Raw genomic sequence first — 20,000 nt, forward strand, 5'->3', positions numbered from 1 at the left:
CCACAACACCAGATCATCATAACACCATCATCATAACACCATCACCATAACACCATCACCATAACACCAGATCATCATAACACCATCACCATAACACCAGATCACCATAACACCAGATCATCATAACACCATCATCATAACACCATCACCAAAACACCAGATCATCATAAGACCATCATCATAACACCATCACCATAACACCAGATCATCATAAGACCATCATCATAACACCATCACCATAACACCATCACCATAACACCAGATCATCATAACACCATATCATCATAACACCATATCACCATAACACCAGATCATCATAAGACCATCATCATAAGACCAGATCACCATAACACCATCATAACACCATCACCATAACACCAGATCATCATAACACCATCATAACACCATCACCATAACACCAGATCATCATAACACCATCATCATAACACTATCACCAAAACACCAGATCATCATAACACCATCATCATAAGACCATCACCATAACACCAGATCATCATAAGACCATCATCATAACACCATCATCATAAGACCATCACCAAAACACCAGATCATCATAAGACCATCATCATAACACCATCATCATAAGACCATCACCATAACACCAGATCATCATAAGACCATCGTCATAACACCATATCACCATAACACCAGATCACCATAACACCGTCATCATAACATGTAATCATGATTTTTATGGGGATGATACAACAAATACATGCTATTGAATTACAGAAATGTTTAATCGTCTTAGCAATTAATACAAAAGTAAATTGAGGTCTTCAGGTTGGCAGATTAGCATCATCACAGCAGGAGTCTAACCCAGCCTTGGATTAGCACCAGCTGCTGCATGTTCACTCCTCCTCTCTGAGCTGGAAGGAGCCCTTCAACTTTTCAGATCTTTCACACCATCAGTGGAGAAGTTTCTCTCACCTACGCACATGAACTGGTTTGCTCCATCCCAGTTAAATCATTCCAGTTTATAACATGAATACATATTTAACACCGTTTCCATGCTTCCACACTTCTGACTGAAGATTGACAGCTGAACGTTTGATATGACAGAATATCTTAAACATGTACATGCGTGCCATCTGTGGTGTCGCTGCCTGGTGGTGACTCTTGGTTGAAAGTCAGCGATGATAATTTTGATGTTCTACTTCTCCAAAACACAAACTGTTCACTGACAACTTTATTGACAAAAGTTTGTCTCATCCATGACGGCAGACACTCTTTAACTTTAAGGTCACAGCATAGAAATGAATATGCATACGTCACACACACACACACACACACACACACACACACACACACACACACACACACACACACAAAATATGTCCAAAAAAAAAGCCTGCAGCAATATGCAATCATGCACACACACACACATGTTCATGCACCCACACATCATATATGCATATTACAGTTTGCTTACATGGTTGATCCATTTTGAGTTTGTGCCTCATCATTCACACACTCACACACACACTGAAAATACTGCGACAGAGGTACTAGAGCTCCAACCAGCTGTGGGATCTCAAACTGGTGAATTTCACAAACATTTGAATGTTCCAAAACTTCTGGGTTTCTTTCTTGAACTGTGGAAGAGCATGAAAACAAGTTCAAGAGAGGGAAAGATTGATAGCGTGATTGAAAGGTGGCAGACAGCAGAGGGGCTGATACAAGACACAGGACAGAGAAATCTGAATTCCAATGTCACGTCCCCCATGATTGTCAGGCTGTTTGGCCTGAAAAAATGGAAATGATCGAGTGATTTTATCAGAGTCTCACCTTTCACCTCCAGGATACTTCTACTAAGAGGAAAAGGCACCAGGCTAGGCCATTGGCACAAACCAGCCATGTATTTATTCACTGATTAAATGTTTTGTTTCATGTTGACTACCATCGTGAGAGTGACTGAATTGCAAAAGTAAGTAAAGTCCAATAATATGGACTGAGTGCCACCGGTCCAAACTCATCAGAACCAAACAGAGAGAGAAAAAATATGACATCATGGTTGCCTCAGCAAGTAGGTTGTGGGTGGAGTCCCGGCTGGAGCACGGGGTCTTTCTGTGTGAGTCTGCATGTTCTCCCTGTTCCTGCTGGGTTCTCTCTGGTACTCCAGCTTCCTCCACAGTCCAAAGACATCAAGAGGGACCAGGTTAATCCAGGCTCTAAATTGACTGTAGGTGTGGCTGGGAGAGCCAATGGTTGTCTGTCTCTATGTGTTGGCCCTGCCATGGACTGGTGACCTGTCCAGGGGGAAGGCAAGGCAAGGCAATTTTATTTGTAGAGCCCGTTTTCACCAACAGTTTGTCTCAAAGGGCTTCACATGGCATCATAACAACATCCTCTGCCCTTAGACCCTCACATCGACTGAGGAAAAACTCCATAGAAAACCCTTTTAACAGGGAAAAATCTGAGAAACCTCAGGGTGAGCAACAGAGGAGGATCCCTCACCCAGGACGGACGGACGTGCAGTAGATGTTGTTACAGACAAGAAAACAGTTTATAATACAAAATGTGGGAAACACGGAAATGTTAATGTTAATGGAAGGCTGCTGGGATAGGCTCCACCCCCACCACCCTCAACAGGAGAAGAGGGAGAACATGGATGGATGGACACTATAATTCACTATCATAAACTACAATCAACTACAATAAATACCAGCAGCACAAGTGTTGACTATTGCACAGTGCAGTGTTAAGTATCGCACACTAAGATTGTCCAGGGTCTGGTGGGGGAGGTTACTGGGACCAGTGCTTGTTGTCCAGTCTGACAGCTGCAGGTAGGAACCTGTGGAACCTCTCCTCCAGACTTAGGGTGGAGGAGCCTGTCACTGAAGGAGCTCTCCAGGGCTGTCAGGGTGGTGTTGATGGGGTGGGAGTCAGTGCTCAACAGAGGTGTCAGCTTGGCCATCATTCTCCCCTTTCCCACCATGCCCACTGGTCCAGGGGGCATCCTGGGACAGAGCTGGCCTTCTTAACCAGTTTGGAGTTTGTTCTACAGTTCATACATGAAAGTGGGGAAACCCTCCCTCTGGCTTGGACACAGGCTGCAGTCGTTCTGTCAGGGGAGACAAAGCTGCCATGACAAAGTGAGTGTTTTCATGTGGGAGGAGCATCTGGTGAGCTGAAATCATCCAAGTCCTCATGAGTCCCAGCAAAGTTGTTCATTGGACTTCCAAGCAGCTTCTAAACTGTCCGTCATGTGCTCACATCTGATCCCCCACATCATTTGAAAGCTGAGTGGATATGAGCTGCAGTCCCAACCGGAGCTCCTTTAGGCCATCTGATCCCGTCAGGCCCCGGCTGATGAACAGCGCTGATCGCCCGCAGCGTCCTTTGTCACGACATGGCGGTTACTACATCTGTCACAGTGTCAAGGTGCAACACCGTGTATGACTTCTGGTGCTCTCCACTGGGTGTGATCACCAGCACAGGAGCGTCTGCACAGGAGGTCAGCTTGATTCTGGCGAATGAGTGGTAGTGGGCGGAGCTTGCACAGGAAACTACTGTATCAAGGCTCCCAATTACTTACCAGACCACTTACTACGGTGTTGCTGTTTGCCACTTAGTGTCGCTCCAGGGATTCCTGCTGCAGAGGGCAACAACTGGCCTGTCTCATGACAACAAGTTACGCACAATTACTTGTACATAACCACGCATACACACATACGTGGAATATCAACAAACTCCCTTGTTTGAAGCCTTGAGTGTCCACCAGGACACAGGTGGCTGTGTGTGTACCACTGAAAGAGAAGAGCTGCTTGCTGCTGAGGGTGAAACCTCTGGGAAGACAACTGAGTTCCCTCAGAGGTACAGTACTGGTCTTCAAGGGGCCAGAGGCACAGCTTCAGACCACTGAAGGGCTCACAAGCCAACACCCCCCAGCAGCACGCATAGAATAAAAGGTTCCATGTCCTCGGACTAACCTGCAGGCCTCCTCAAGTCCTGGGACAGATGCTGGACCCATGTCTCCAGCCCTCTGGCTCTCCTCTTCCACATCCAGTGAAACGTCGCACGGCTGTGAAGTTACAAGTTCTCAATGACGACAATTCTGCTGTCTCAATAGACTCTGACACTCTGAGTTCAATCCAGGCTGAACGACCTGGTGACACCTGCGCACACACACACACACACACACACACACACGTTTGGTCATTCTCAGGCCGGTCCAGTTGTGTCAGCAGCAGAGTCTAAATGGTGCAATATGATGACGTTCTAGGTTCTGTCTGCTGGTCTGTTCACCTGTGTGCATCCACCTGGAAAGCAACAAAGAGCCAGGCAGCATATTCCTGACAACTGGAGTCCTACGCCTCATCTTAGACTTGAGTTATGAGTCTTATTGAAATCTAAACCTTTTCTCTGTCAGAGCAGCACAGAAAATGTTTGACAGCAGAGAGACAAATGGCCTACATGAGAACTGTAAAAGAATATGAATAAAGAGGAGAACAGCAGAGGAACGAGCGGAGGTGAAAGGTCGTCTCATTTATCTTTAAAGAGAACAGCAGCACCTCCAGAACAGAGCAAACCAGAGTCTTTTCTGAGAAGCAGAGCGATGGAATGATGGACTGATTGGTGGGATCATTATTGCTGAGATGAGAGGAAAGGACCAAGGAGAGCGGCTGTGTGGTGCACAGGCCATCAAACTCCATCGAGCAGTGAAATATCATCCTGGTACCTGAACCTCAGTCCCAACCCTCCAGGTGATCAGGCCCGGAGTGGCTAATCGGGAGGGCCGGTGGGCCACTTTGATGTTTGGGATGCGAGGGCCTGTGTTTCACTTATTTTGGGGAGGGGGCGTTTCAGTCAAGGCACTGCGTTGATCACATATGCTGCTGCCGCTGTCACTGGGCTGTCTCCGCCTCCTCTGGTAGCTCTTTTTTTTTGCAGATGCACCCTCCCGTATCACTTCCGTGAAAGATGGAAAATAGAAAGGGTGGCACAGAGAAGGCAAGAATTAAAAAGAGGAAAGCTCTGGAAACAGACGCAGCCAAATGAGCCAAAATTGGCAGCTTAACTCAAACCAGCTCGCAGTTTGAAACGCCCAATGAGGACGATGGAACAGGGAAGGCAAGTGTTGAGCTTTGCCTGCAAACCACTGTTCAGGTTAATGAGTTGTGTGGCGTTGTGGCATCTAACATAACCTTAGATCATCTAGATAATAGTTTGACGCCACATAACTGGGAAACTTGTAGCCCCTCGGAGTCAGAATTATTTTCTTCTTCATTCATACTGTGGAAAAGAAAATGTTGGAAATTTGACCTTTGACTTGTGTTCTCATACAGAGGGGCAAAAAAGTATTGAGTCAGCCACCAACTGTTCAAGTTCTCCCTCTTAAAAGATGAGGCCTGTACTCTCAGTACTTGGTTATTCTCCTTTGTTGGCAATGACGGAGGTCAGACGTTTTCTCCAAGTCTTCACCCCCTGTGTTTTGGCCCGTTCCTCCATGCAGATCTCCTCTAGAGCAGGGATGTTGTGGGGCTGTTGCTGGGCAACACGGACTTTCACCTCCTCCAAAGATTTTCTATGGGGTTGAGATCTGGAGACTGGCTGGGCCACTCCTGGACCTCTAAGTGCTTCTTAGGAAGCCACTCCTTTGTTGCCAGGCGGTGTGTTTGGGATCATCGTCATGCTGGAAGAACCAGCCACGTTTCATCTCCACTGCCTTGCTGATGGAAGGAGGTTTCACTCAAATCTCAGGATCCATGGCCCCATTCATTCTGTCCTTTACACGGATCAGTCGTCCTGGTCCCCCCCCCCCCTTCATGCTCCACAGTAGCTGTGGAGCTGTGGTGTTCTCTGGATGCAACTCAGCATTCTCTCTCCTCCAAACACGACAAGTTGAGTTTTTACCAGAAAGTTCTTTTTAGGTTTCATCTGACACCACATGACCTTCTCCCAGTCCTCTTCTGGATCCTCCAGATGCTCTCTAGTAAACTTCAGACGGGCCTGGACCTGTACTGGCTTCAGCAGGGGTTGTCAGGCCCTGCAGGGTTTGAGTCCCTGGCGGTGTCGTGTGTTACTGAGGGTAGCCTTGGTTACTTTGGTCCCAGCTCTCTGCAGGTCCTTCACTAGGTCCCCCGTGTGGTTCTGGGATTTCTGCTCCCCGTTCTTGTGATCATTTTGACCCCGCGGGGTGAGATCTTGCGTGGAGCCCCAGATGGAGGGAGGTCATCAGTGGTCTTGTATGGCCTCCATGTTCCAATAATTGCTCCCACCGTTGGTTTCTTCACACCAAGCTGCTGACCTGCTGCTGATTCAGGCTTCCCAGCCTGGTGCAGGTCTACAAGTTGGTTTCTGTGTCCTTTGACAACTCTTTGGTCTTGGTCATAGTGGAGTTTGGAGTGGGACTGTTGGAGGTTGTGGACAGGTGTCTTTTATACTGATAACGAGTTCTAACAGGTGCCATTAATACAGGTAACGAGTGGAGGACAGAGGAGCCTCTTAAAGAAGAAGTCCAGAAATCTTGCTTGTTTGTAGGAACCAGATACTTATTTTACCCAGGAATTTACCAATTAATTCATTAAAAACCCTACAATGTGGTTTCCTGGACCCCCCCCCCCCCCCATTCTGTCTCTCATAGTTGAAGTGTTCCTATGATGAACAGATTGAAATAAACACAGGAGAATAAATACCTGCTCTCGAAGATCTCAGGAAAGAGGCTGAGTGATTTAGATCTCCAGGGTTGCCCCAGCTCACGGCAAGAATGAAAACACCTGAAATATATTTTCAGAGAGGGAAGGAGGTTGACTTCGTTAATTACCACGTTTAGCAACGAAGGAAGCGATACTGAGAACACTGAATGCCAGTTGTGAGAGGAGAGGATTCTCAAACTGATGGACTCACTGGCCGACGACCACGAGAGCAAGAGGAGAACCGTCGAGACCATGAAGGCTTGTGTGTAGGTCCTCATATCTGGCAGGCTCCAGTCTCTCAGCAGTCAAGGCTCTCAACAGTTCTAACCAAATGTTAAGTGTCATTTCCAGTCATATCTGTTGGCTGCAGTTGCACTGGTGTATGACTAGAACTGGATGAACTGGTTGATCTCATGTTGTCTTCTCTAAACCTGGTTGGTCTCACCTGAGCTCTCTGCTACATCCCAGCATTCTCCAGCCTGGCTGCTGCAGCACTGAAGCCTGCTCCACCTCACAGCTCCAGTCTCTCCGACCCAAACTGGACCTCCAGCCACGATGAGACACTCCCACCAGTGCTCTTGTTAGGGAGAGACGTGAATCCTGCAGCTGTGCAGTCACGTAGTCTCAGACCAGATGTGTGTGTGTGTGTGTGTGTGTGTGTGTGTGTGTGTGTGTGTGTGTGTGTGTGTGTGTGTGTGTGTGTGTTCGCTGGTGTCACCTGATCGGAGGAATCAGGCTGTGACTTCTCCTGAGCTACATGTTCACCCCAAGATGATCAAATTCCTTGAGTTCAAGTATGACAGTGGCAGCGCATGGCCACTTGCATGGCTGCAAGTCTTCCTCACAAATGACTCCATCTATCATTCCCTCCGCTCTCACGCCATTCCATCCTGTGGCCCACAAATTAGGATTTATAGAATTTTTATTTTAACTTTTTGAAGAGGCGGACATCTGACATGAGGGCCAGTCAGTGCCGCACGTTCCTAACCAAACCAAATTGTTCCATACTCATAAAAGTACTTTAGTGTGCTCTGGATGTTTTTTTTTCTAATTTAATTCAACCTATTAATTCACACCATTTAAAGTGTTTCTTTTGCTTTAGCTGCAGGTGCTAATTAGCTCTGCTGTGGTTTGAGCCATGATATTAGTTCATGGCTTTAATGCTTTCTCACTACTTATAGTGGATTTTTTGAAGGCTCTCGTTGGGAGTAATGATGCGGTGCTGCCTCCCACAGGGCTGCTTCCTTCACATGACCTGATGAACACGTGCTTTTTGCTTCTATATTCGTACTGACAAGATGCATCGATACGTTAGGCCTCCTTCTTGTATCAGTTTTTCGTCGACCCCTTGTATTAACTGACTGTCTTCCTTTCTTTTAAAAGTCTACATTTGGTGACCTCTGATCTTCGGGTCACAGTCACTGCAGGGCTGCACCGGCCTCTGTGTCACCCGGAGCTCCGCAGCTTCTGCTAATGGTGTGAAACAATGAGCTGATGTGGTTCAGTGCAGTTCTGACTGACGTCACTGAATCTGGTGGAGACAATAGGCTGAGAGGGCAGCTCCTCCATGAGTCACCATGAACAATGACGGGTGGTGATGAGTGGAGGACCGGGTGGGCAGCAGGGATTAGATCGACTGGGTTCGGTTCCAGAACTGACAGCTCCTCCATGGATTGCGTGGGATGAGCAGAGGTGTGTGATAACACTCCATCAATGGCCATGTTGTCTTCCTCCCCATGGGTTTTATTCTTGCTCTCAGCAGGGGAGGGAGGGGAGCATTCCATATCCACCCTGTGGTTCAGGGCAGGTTACCCTTCAGACACAAACACAAATTGAGGTGGGGGGTTAAAACACACACTCCCTTGCTTGGATGTCTTCAAGCTATCATGTACAGAATGCAGTGACAATCACAGCGTTAGTGTTTGAGCGCCTGGGATGAGAGCAAGTGAAGGAAAGAGTTTCTGAAAGCGTTGGAAAGCCAAACACACATGGCAGAAAGGAGGAGGTTTTCATTTCTCGATGTTGAACATGGAAGAAAAAGCAGAACTTTCAAAGAAGATTCTAAAGCCCATGAGGGCTGAAAGTCCTGGGAGGTGGAGCTGAAAGTTGCTTCAGAATGTCTGCTGGCAATCAAAGGAGCTGGGCGGTCTGGCAGGTTGTTGGTCTGTAGAGAGAAGTCCTGAGGCTGCTGGACAGTGAGCCGCCCTGCAGCGGAGCCAGGGTGTCGAAGGTGGGGCTCTGGATGAGGGCCAGCCTCTTTATATTTGGCTTTGTGATGCTGCGAGGTAATTGTTCCAGCAAAGGTGCTCTCCCCGAGCTTTTCCTCGCCATAATTTACTGTGATGCTCACACAGTTTTCCGGTCGGCCCATTATGCCAGGAGATTACACACATTATTCCTGGCTCATAAAATTGACAAATGCATCACCTTTCTTAGACCAACACTATTATATGTTGACTGATTTGTTTGTCACTTTCCCACTTGGAAGAGCTCTTGTTTTCCCTGCAGCTCCCTCTGTCCTTGTGCTGCCCAGGTGAGGCGGCGTGCTGCCGTTCCTCTGCCGGACATGCTGGAGCTTTACAGTGAGGCTGCTTAGGGAATTAGTTTTCCCTGGATTGATATTGCTGTTTGCTGCTTGAGACAGAAACACAGTCGCACAACTTTAGTTTGGGGATATTTCACATACTTTATTGGATCTTTTCGAGCAGGTGTGTTGAACATGTGTTTGAATCGAGAAATAAAGTGGCCTTCCTCACCTTCCCTGGTGGTCAGACTCAGGATGAGTATGGTGTCATGAGACAGTGCGTCGTGTCTATGTGTTTTTGGTTTTCCACGTGTGGTTAAATGTCCACTGTGAAGAGATGGTGTGTCATGCACCTACACAGCTGCCTCATTGGTGGCAACAACACATGAAAGGACCGAAGACACTGTTGTGTTACTGACATGTGCCCAAGCAACCATGAGTTTGAAATGTTTACTCATCGTCTTTCCTTCTCTCTCTTCTGTTCTCTCTCAGCTCTCCAGACGACTCAGCCTCCAAAGGTGCTTTTTCCCCCGGAGAGACAGGACACAGTGATAGAAATCACACCTGGTAAGAACCAACATGTCCACAGTTTTATTTGTCAGGGTGCTAATTGTTTAAATACGCCCACCTTCAGTATGTTGGCTTGGCATGTTGTGCGTGGGACACATCAGCAGGGGGGCTCAAGTGGCACGTTGGCATGACCTTCGGGTGCAGACGAACTTTAATGTCAGGATTCTACTTGATGTAAGCGTCTGGGAGACACAGCAGGGTTCCTTTAGCGCACACCTGGAGATCAGGTTTTCAGTAGTTTCACCCGAAAACATCAAGGCGGCAACTCTGAACTCCTTCATCTGCTTCACTTTGTTAGTGCAGAATCCCTCGTGAACACACTGAGCAGGATCACATCCACCACACACTGTCTTCACTCTCAACGTCCTCCACTGGCATCAGGAGCATCAAACACCTTAGCAAGCAACCATAATCCACCTCGCCAGAGCCCAAAGTCACACACCAGCTCAGACCTCCAAGGTTCTGCAAGATTCAGCCCAAAGAATTATTGTGTTCAGGACATTTGGTAGACATCCTAGTCAGGCCTCAAAACCCCATGATCCCTGTCTGCAAACGTCCAGATGGGGTCCTTGCCAGACTCTCAGATATTGAGCCTGTTCAGCCCATTCTTCAGTTGTACTGAAGTATGTTTGGACTGACCAACATGATGTGAGCGTCTCCATGCTGGCATGTATGACTTCATAGCTACTGCATGGGGCCTGCAGGACATGATATTGGCCAAAGATGGGGAGCAAGAGGACTTCATGAGGGCTGGTCGGTGTAAAGTCAAGGTCATGGCTTTCAAAGAGGTGAACATGTGCTAGGACCCAAACTCTGATCTTCCACGTGTGTCAGATTTACTCCACAACTCATCTGGAAATAGCAGCAGCTGGAGTAAAGTCTCTCGCTCAGCTCCTGCAGCAAACCTGTTTGATGGCCATCAAGCAGTTTCAAATGTGACCAGAGTGCAGAAATGACCTTGAACCCAGCATTTTTCTCAGCGGCTTGATGAAGTCTTGACTGAATGCCTCAGCGAGAGCAGGCCTGACCAGCAGCCAGGCCTGGTGGGCTGGTGTCAGCCCATCCAGGGTCACTGGGTCTCCGTCTCCTCTACCCAGTAACCCACACACACACTCATCTCACTTTACTTTGCACTGCAACATTTAAAGAACCTGCACATAACTTGCTGCAACCTTGTGAATCTGCTGATGAGAACAGCCTGATAATCCAAACCGGGATATTTTCAACACTTTGATTCTCCTTTCCTTGGTGATTTTCAGACGCAGGGTGAGGGACAGCTAATAGGCAAACGACATCAACATCAAACATTCTTCTGAGCACCGTTCGCACTATCATGATGCAAGAGACAACTTCTGTTTAAACGAAACAATAAGCTATTTTGACTGCAACAAGAAAGGTCTGATAAAGGAATTAGAGCCTGACATGAAGGGTCTCATTAAGTCTCTTCAGGATTAGGATTTGCTTGTGTACTAAACTGTTTGTTGTGTTCTCCTGTGGCATCAGTTGGCTGAGCTCCTCGCTGGCTGTGGGAGTGCGTGTTCATGCATGTGTGTGTCCTGCTGTTCAGCGGTCTCCCTGACAATGTTAGCACTCCAGGCCATAAATGTGTTTGGATGTGTGTACGAGCGTGTGTGTTAGTGTGTTTCCATTAATTCCAGATTGATGTAGTAGCAAATAGGCCTTCAGGCCTCTGCACACCGATTGCAGCAGGGACACCTTTTAATGGGCACTACAGTCTCCCCCCCACACACACACACACACACAAACACAAAAACACAAACACAAACACACACATATCCACCTTCAGCTGGAACACACACACACACTCACACACACACACAGAAGTTAAAGTGTGCATTGTGTGTAACAGACATTCCCAGTGTGACCCTGCAGTGCATTTTTAATTATCATCTTGTTTTAACCCGAGGGTGATTTTCATCAGCAGCCACAGTCATGCTGTTCATCTTCCTCTCTCTCCTCTCATCTCCCCTCTTCCTCTCCTCTCTTCTCTCACTCATTCATTTGTTTATCTCGTCTGTCCTCTATTCTTTCCTCACTGTTGTCTGTCTCTCTTCCCTTCCTTGTATTTTCCTGCCTTTCTCATTATTCCACAATGCTGGGGGTCACAAACACAACTCATTAAGCTCAATGTTATTATACTGATGTGGGCTGCAGGCAACAGAGCGACAAAAAGAACTCATAATTAAAGATTGATTCAGGATATAAGTTTAGGATTTTCACAATCCAATCAAATAAAGAAAGAGAGCTTGAGGAGTTCCTGGCACATCCTTGTCAAAGCTGCAGGTGTGAACTACATTTGTAAAATCATCAACACTATTAGCAGCTTAGAGGCTTGAACAAGGCTTAGGAAAGTACTTTCATCTGAATCTCACATGTATTTATTTGAAGAATCCTGTGCTTTCAAGGGTAACAAATTCCATGTGTCCACAGTTTCTGTTCATGACAGCTCATGTCTGAACTCACCTGCCTGCTCGGATCTCAGGCATGGAAGATTCCAGATGTGGAGGTAAAATTAAAACATGTGTTCATCTTAGACAAACGTGATGGCAACTCCGGTTATTTCACCAATCCAGGGGCAAGTAACGCAACAGCAGATCAAACTGCTGACAAACATCCAGAGGGGAAGAGAGGAAGCTTCACGGAGAGGTTCCAGCCTTCACACACCCTGTGAGGTCATGGTGTGTGAAGGGACAGGAAATGGTGCAACTAGAGGATGATGGCAGTCCCGTGTAGTTCCGTCACCTACAGTCACTACTTTCTGAATAAATCTAATCTGTTTCTAATCTTCCATAGGAACAAATAAGTGAAACGCATCATTTTAAATGTACTCTACATTGGCACCTTGCTCTTTTTATCTTTATGCTCTAATCTTTGATTTAAACGTGCCTCCTTCAAGGCCCGGGGGTCTTCAGGTCAGGGCTTTGGGCGGCCATGTAATGTAACTTTTAAAAGTCTTTCTGGTTTATTTGTGTCCCAGGTTCATACACATTTCTGGGGCTTTTTTCACAATGTTACTATGTCTGCCAGGCAAATTTTCATGATTTACATGATCATACATTCTGAGGAACTGAGAGTGACAGGCATGGATCATATCATTCCATTTATGACGCTTCCAAATGTATTGAAATGCCCCATACTGAGATGCATTGATGTGGTACCCACTCTAGTGTCTGGACATATTTTTGCTCTTGTGTATGTACAGGATCACACCAACAGACAAGAACATGGAGACGCTCCCCTGCTGCATCAGGGAGCTAAGACCCACGTTAGATAGCTTAGCACAATGAATGGTAGGGGGTAGTAAGTGTTAGCATACCTTAGTCAAAGTTATAAATCACGCTCTCCTTTGTCTGCATTCAAGGTGCACTTAGCCCTGTTGCATGGTTACAGCACAATTTCATTTCTGTCTCAAATCATCGGCGTCTGCTAGCTGCCCGCCCCCTGAATACAGAATGAAAAAGTTGTGTCTCTGGAGACACCACAGGGCTCACAAACGCTGTACACATAAACATAATCAGCTAGGTTACAGCCAATCACAGGCAAGATGGTTGGGGGGGGGGGGCTTTAGCTCTGGCTGTTGGTGGTCCACCTGGCTGACTGCTAGCGCTGGAGCTGGCTCCTGCTCCGACTGACGGTGAACCTGACCAGCTGCTGCCACGGTGCCAGCCTCCTGCCCCGGCTTGGCTAGCTGTTTGTGAACCTGACTAGCTGTAGGTGAACCTGGCTAGCTAGCTGTAGGTGAACCTGGCTAGCTGTAGGTGAACCTGGCTAGCTGTCGGTGAACCTGACGAGCTGTAGGTGAACCTGGATAGCTGTTGGTGAACCTTGCTAGCTGTAGGTGAACCTGGATAGCTGTTGGTGAACCTGGCTAGCTGTTGGTGAACCTGGATAGCTGTTGGTGAACCTGGATAGCTGTTGGTGAACCTTGCTAGCTGTAGGTGAACCTGGATAGCTGTTGGTGAACCTTGCTAGCTGTAGGTGAACCTGGATAGCTGTTGGTGAACCTTGCTAGCTGTAGGTGAACCTGGCTAGCTGTTGGTGAACCTGCCTAGCTGTAGGTGAACCTGGATAGCTGTTGGTGAACCTTGCTAGCTGTAGGTGAACCTGGATAGCTGTTGGTGAACCTTGCTAGCTGTAGGTGAACCTGGATAGCTGTTGGTGAACCTTGCTAGCTGTAGGTGAACCTGGCTAGCTGTTGGTGAACCTGCCTAGCTGTAGGTGAACCTGGATAGCTGTTGGTGAACCTTGCTAGCTGTAGGTGAACCTGGATAGCTGTTGGTGAACCTGGCTAGCTGTTGGTGAACCTGGCTAGAAGTGGCGGCTCCAGCCTCCTGCTGCAGCCGATTTTGATGTCAACAGGGCTGCTGCAGCTGCCCTTGTCGCCACTTGTGGAGGCTTTTCTGACTCGATTTGAAGCGTGATCCAACTCTTCCTTCTTTTTGAAAAAAGACAGCAAATTTAACTGTCTTCTTGACATGTTGGTGTTGAAATAGTAACTGTTTTCCCTCTCTGCTTGCTCCTCAGACACTGCAAATTTCAAAAGATTTTTTGTTTGTTTATTTGTCTTTCCTGTGTCAGGGGCGTGGTTTGCTGGCATCAGTGCATCAACAGATCTCTGACTCTTTCAAATGATGTAAAATCTTAATAAACCACATGAAATTCTTAGGATTTGCTCTGTAAATTAATATATGCATATTAATATTTGATTTTAAACATTTTTAAAACGTTTAAAACTTTTTTTTTCTTTTTATATCCCGAGGTACCGGATCTGCCCAAATAAGTACCGGAACACAGGGAGGCCAAAAGTCAGAGGTGCCGGATCTTGTTCTTGCAGGATCCGGCTCAAATTAACCCCTGGTTAAAGGTAACAGGAGGGTGGTGGTGCCTATCCCAGCAGGGTTCACCCTGGACAGGTCACCAGTCCATGGCAGGGCCAACACATAGAGACAGACAACCATTGGCTCTCCCAGCCACGCCTACGGTCAGTTTAGAGTCTGGATTAACCTGGTCCCCTCTTGATGTCTTTGGACTGTGGAGGAAGCTGGAGTACCAGAGAGAACCCAGCAGGAACAGGGAGAACATGGAGACTCACCCAGAAAGACCCCGTGCTTCAGCCGGGGCTCCACCCACAACCTTCTTGCTGGGGGGCCACAGTGAGGACCACTGCTCCATCGTGCTGCCCAGCTGGAACTCATAACCGAGTATCGTAAAGTTATCGTAAAGACTTAGAACATGAATTTGCTCAGGGAACAGTTGGCGTTCGCTCACTCATCTTAGCGACTTTAGCGCAGCCACAGATCCACTTTGTTGATGTGCGTTCACGATATTTACAGAAACACGGGGGGGGGGACAAGCTTGCTCTGTTTTTGTTTGGTATTTACAACGAATGTCAACAGAAGTGACATCAGGCAACAACAGTGCGTCTTCAATGCCAGTGATGCTGCTATCCAGGAGCCTCCAGCCCAACACCACACCAAGGACTCCCTCTACCATTTCCAGCCCTTTTGGACCCGGCTGATGCGTCAGTGGTTTGCAGCTCTGTCGACCTTTCAAACAGTTGTTTCACCAACTCGTTGTTTCAATCGGGGCAACGTTTCTTAGCTCCTTTAAGGTCTCAATGAGAAAAGTTGTGTCAGCCATGGACCAGATGCTCTGCTGCTGCCATGTTCCTATCCATCCCAGAAATTCTTCTTCCAATTCTGGGTCTCCCAAAAACCCGTTGGTGTGACCTGGTGTTGCCCCTTAGGTGGGGCAACCCTGCAAACAGGATCTGTTTATTCCAGCTAAGCCATCAGATCACACGTTGGGCGCCTTCCTCCTGTTGATCGTATTTTCAAAGGATCACACCAGTCCTGTCCATGAACTGTTGATCAGACCAGACTCCTCTGATTGAGGTGGCAGTACAAGGCTTTTACTCCGATGAGGCAGTTACTCCACTTCAGTGTGGAACATCAGGGTCCACGTATGTGCAGCTGACATCAGAACTGAGACATCAAACTACAATTATGGAGGTCGTACAAAGGGTCACCTTTTTAAGACAAACTTGTCAACAATAGAAAATGAAACTTCTCTTTGTTAAAGAACGACTTTAATATGCTCTTTTATCTTGTTATCTTGTGTTATACTCATTTGAATTCCTGCTTTTCAAATGTAGTCAAAGTTAATTTCTGCGCTTTGGTGTGAAAACTTGGAAGAACTCTGCTGTTTCTATGAAGGGGGGAGGTAGTTGGTAAATGATCAGGAAAATGGTTGTTAGTCGCAGTCCAAGGTTTGACCGGCATGTGTTCACACACACACACACACACACACACACACACACACACACACACACACACACACACACACACACACACACACACACACACACCATTATTGGGAGCAGTGAAGTTGGCTGTGAAAGGCAGGAGCAGATAAGAAGGCTGACGTTCTGTCTCTTTTTTTATTTCCCCCTCTTGTCTCTCTTCCTCCTTCCATCTCTGTCTCCTTCCTCCCCCCTCGTATTTATCTCCCTGCGTCTGTCTTCCTCTGCCCCGCGAGGTGTCGGCTTCTATCTCACTTTCTGTCTGTCTTCCATCCACTGCTCTCTCTATCTCCAACTGTCTCTGTGTCTTTCTCTTTCAGCTCATTCAGTTTTTCCATTCAAGTCCTTTAAGATGGTGATGCGTCATGTCATTATTCCCTTTCAAACTGTCACACAGAGAGATAACGCAGGCTGGGATGCAGGGAGGAATCAAGCTAAGAAAAGTCTATATTTTTCAGATTTCAGCCAGGAGAGACTGGAGTTGTGTTTGCTACAGTTCATCATCCTCAGCCATGTAATTCAGAGCAGCATAATGCAGCACACACTCCATAAAGTGTCACATTATCTACAACAATAATATGCAACTTTTCAGTCACTTGTGGATGATACAAAACTTTTCTCATGAAACCTACAAGATTTGTGTAAGTAAGAGAAAGAATGAACCAAGGGAACACATGATGGGACAATGAGGTGAGGGGAGATTGAATTATGGAAATGTAGCTTAAAAGAAGAGGGCATAGAATTCGAAACGGCAATCAGGGCTGAAGGACATGAAGGTTACAGAGCAACAGTGGAGCATGAAGAGGAGGGGAGGTAGAGTCCAGCCAGGATAACTGTGACGAGCAGCTGCAGCTCATTTTAAAATTTTAGCTTATCTGATATTTGGAGGTTGTGAGATGAGACCCTGAGACTGAGGACTATGGCTGCTAACTGTGTTAACTGTGTTACGGCTGCTAACTGTGCTATGGCCGCTAACTGTGCTACGGGGGCTAACTGTTCTGCATGGGCTTACTGTGCTACAAGAGGCTAACTGTGCTGCGGGGGCTAACTGTGCTATGGCTGCTAACTCTCCTGCGGGGGATAACTGTGCTGTTGGGGCTAACTGTTCTGCATGGGCTTACTGTGCTGTGGGGGCTAACTGTGCTGTTGGGGCTAACTGTTCTGCATGGGCTTACTGTGCTGTGGGGGCTAACTGTGCTGTTGGGGCTAACTGTTCTGCATGGGCTTACTGTGCTGTGGGGGCTAACTGTGCTGTTGGGGCTAACTGTTCTGCGTGGGCTTACTGTGCTGTGGGGGCTAACTGTTCTGTGGGGGCTAACTGTGCTGCGTTGGCTTACTGTGCTGCAGGGTAGTGGACAGGCAGAGAAAAACTTCAGGCGCCGGTATTGGAAAGATGGAGACAAAGCATAGATATAAACAAGTTCACAAAGTCTTTTTGGCTGGAGAAAGAAGAGATGGATGATAACCACACAAGGCAGGAGGGACAAAATGTTTAGCGCTCAAGAAACCTATTTGAGTACTTGAAATACAAAGCACTGCTATGAAGTACTTGTTATACAGAATAAGACTCAAAATCAGTGGAATGGAAATCAATGTTAGGTGTGAATGGTATCGCTGGCAGATTCAGGCGGGACTGGACACACACGTCACGGAGTCAATGATCAGAAATTCTCCTGATTGGGTGGGACGGAAATGGACAGAACACGTCCCATGCAGGGCTGGAACCTGCAGCTCCTCCTCTGTGTATCCTGGTTCAACCAGCTCAGGTCCAGGATGTTGGTGTGTCCAGCAGTGTCCCTCCCCATCCTCTCTCAGGAAGTTGGCCAAAGTGAGCTTGTGTGATGCTACGTCAACTCACTGCACCCAGTTAGTTTGTCAGAAAAGTTATTCTTGTAGTATTGGATTCCAAAATTTAGAAATAAATCTGTAATTTAGAATTGTTATTTCATAATTAATGTCATACACAATACTAGCTTTATTAATCCAAGCAAAGACTGTTTTCAAAAGTGTATAAAGGAGTATGCTAACCTGTCCATCCACTGCCATTCATTGCGCTAAGCTAACTAGTGGTCAGCAGGTCTGAGGGTCTCGGTTCCCTGATGCAGCACAGAGGAGAGAAGGGTCTTGATGCTCTGGTCCAACTCGGTAGATTACACGAATCATTAAACCCTATAAATCAAATAATCAATAATCTAAATCCAACCACGTCTGGTGAAGAATACTGGCAGCTGCAGGAGATGTTCAGTGTATGATGTGAGGCTGTGTGTTTAGCTACACGGAGGCGAGGGACACACACACACACGCACACGCACGCACAGAGCTCTGCTCGTGCGCCGATGTAATGAAATGAGGCTGCTGCCAGACATGAATCAGAGGAGAACGAGCGTTGACGAGGTTGAGAGAATGAATGGAGGTGAACTGATGATCGATATTAAATGACAACATATTAAAGAATGGAATAGGTTCTTTCTTTTGCACTCACTTTCATTTGTACACCCACAGACTCATGAATATGTAAATCAGCTTTTGTTCTGCAGGAGCAGTAGAAGGCGGGAGAGAGAGAGACTGGTGAGAAGACAGCAGGGAAAATCCATTTTACTGGGTTTTATGGGCCAAAATAACAGCAGCAGTTAGGAAAGTTGGCTTGGGACTGCAAGGTCACTGGTGTCAGGCCAGCAAGATATTAGCAGGGAAATTGAACCATCCTATCGTTGTCCCAGGTCAAGCACGGTGTAAGCGTGTGTGAGTGTGTTTGCATTTTTGTCTTTTCTAATGAGGCGAATCTCACATGTAGAGATGGAAACTGTTTGCCTGATACGGATGCAGTTCAGTCCAGTTATCCTGCATTTTGTGCTCACGGTCATGGCGTTTTCATCTGGAGGTTTTGATGGGATACAGTGTTGTGGGGCAGCCCGGTGCAGCAGTGGTCCTCCCTGTGGCCCCCCATCGAGAAGGTTGTGGGTGGAGCCCCGGCTGCAGCACGGGGTCTTTCTGTGTGAGTCTCCATGTTCTCCCTGTTCCTGCTGGGTTCTCTCTAGTACTCCAGCTTCCTTCACAGTCCAAAGACATCAAGAGGGACCAGGTTAATCCAGGCTCTAAATTGACCGTAGGCGTGGCTGGGAGAGCCAATGGTTGTCTGTCTCTACGTGTTGGCCCTGCCATGGACTGGTGACCTGTCCAGGGGGAAGGCTGCTGGGATAGGCTCCACCCCCCACCACCCTCAACAGGAGAAGAGGGGGAAGATGGAGGGATGATGGATGGATGGAGGGATGGATGGAGGGATGATGGAGGGATGATGAATGGAGGGATGGATGATGTTTTATTGTGAAAATCAACTAGATTCTGTTCATGACCCCTTCTTCTCTCTCTGAGTTCATCATTTTAGTGCGGCGGGAGCAGAGAGCCGCTTCACCTCTGAAACGGACTCCAGTGTTTCTAGCGGAGTCACAGTAATCTAGTTGAGAGAGGCTTCCAGCCTGGGTGCAGTCGGTGCGATGATGTCAAGCTGGGTCACGCATTTCATACGACATCAGAGTTTTGGTGCAAACCTTGGATTCAGGTCATCCTCCCATCAGAAGTTCCAACTTGAGAGGCAGATTTTAGGAAACGCCCTTCCTCGAGTATCCAATGTGGCTGGCTGCAGCCCTTCGTTAGCTGCAGAGGTGAAGGCACGGCTGCAGGGTGCTCGGGAGGAATTTCTGATCAATTAATAATTGACTAATTTGATGGCTTGAAGTAGTAAATAATCTGCATAAAATGCAGCAGGGAGTCTCATCACTCTATGAATGATTGTATTTGACATTACTGAGGCCTTGGCACCGCATGATGAAAGCTAATCCGTATAAATGTGGTGAATTCTACCGCCGTTGATGAGAGAGTGATGGCCTCCACGCACGAGACCCATGCTTCTAATGACATCATCCAG

At 47.2% G+C, this 20,000-nt stretch overlaps 1 protein-coding gene across 4 annotated transcripts in view; it reads left to right on the forward strand.

Moving 5' to 3' along the window:
- il1rapl2 (interleukin 1 receptor accessory protein-like 2) overlaps positions 1-20,000 on the forward strand; it is a 358,125-nt gene that overhangs the window by 283,483 nt on the left and 54,642 nt on the right. For all 4 annotated transcript variants that reach the window (XM_086222825.1, XM_086222826.1, XM_086222828.1 and 1 more), the window contains one exon: positions 9,676-9,750. In XM_086222825.1, the coding sequence (XP_086078951.1) occupies positions 9,676-9,750 (75 nt within the window). The remainder of the gene's footprint in view (positions 1-9,675; positions 9,751-20,000) is intronic.

This window comes from Aulostomus chinensis, chromosome 13, assembly GCF_037954235.1.
Source record: "Aulostomus chinensis isolate RoL2024-O1b breed Wild chromosome 13, RoL_Achi_v1.0, whole genome shotgun sequence".
Taxonomy (NCBI): Eukaryota; Metazoa; Chordata; class Actinopteri; order Syngnathiformes; family Aulostomidae; genus Aulostomus; species Aulostomus chinensis.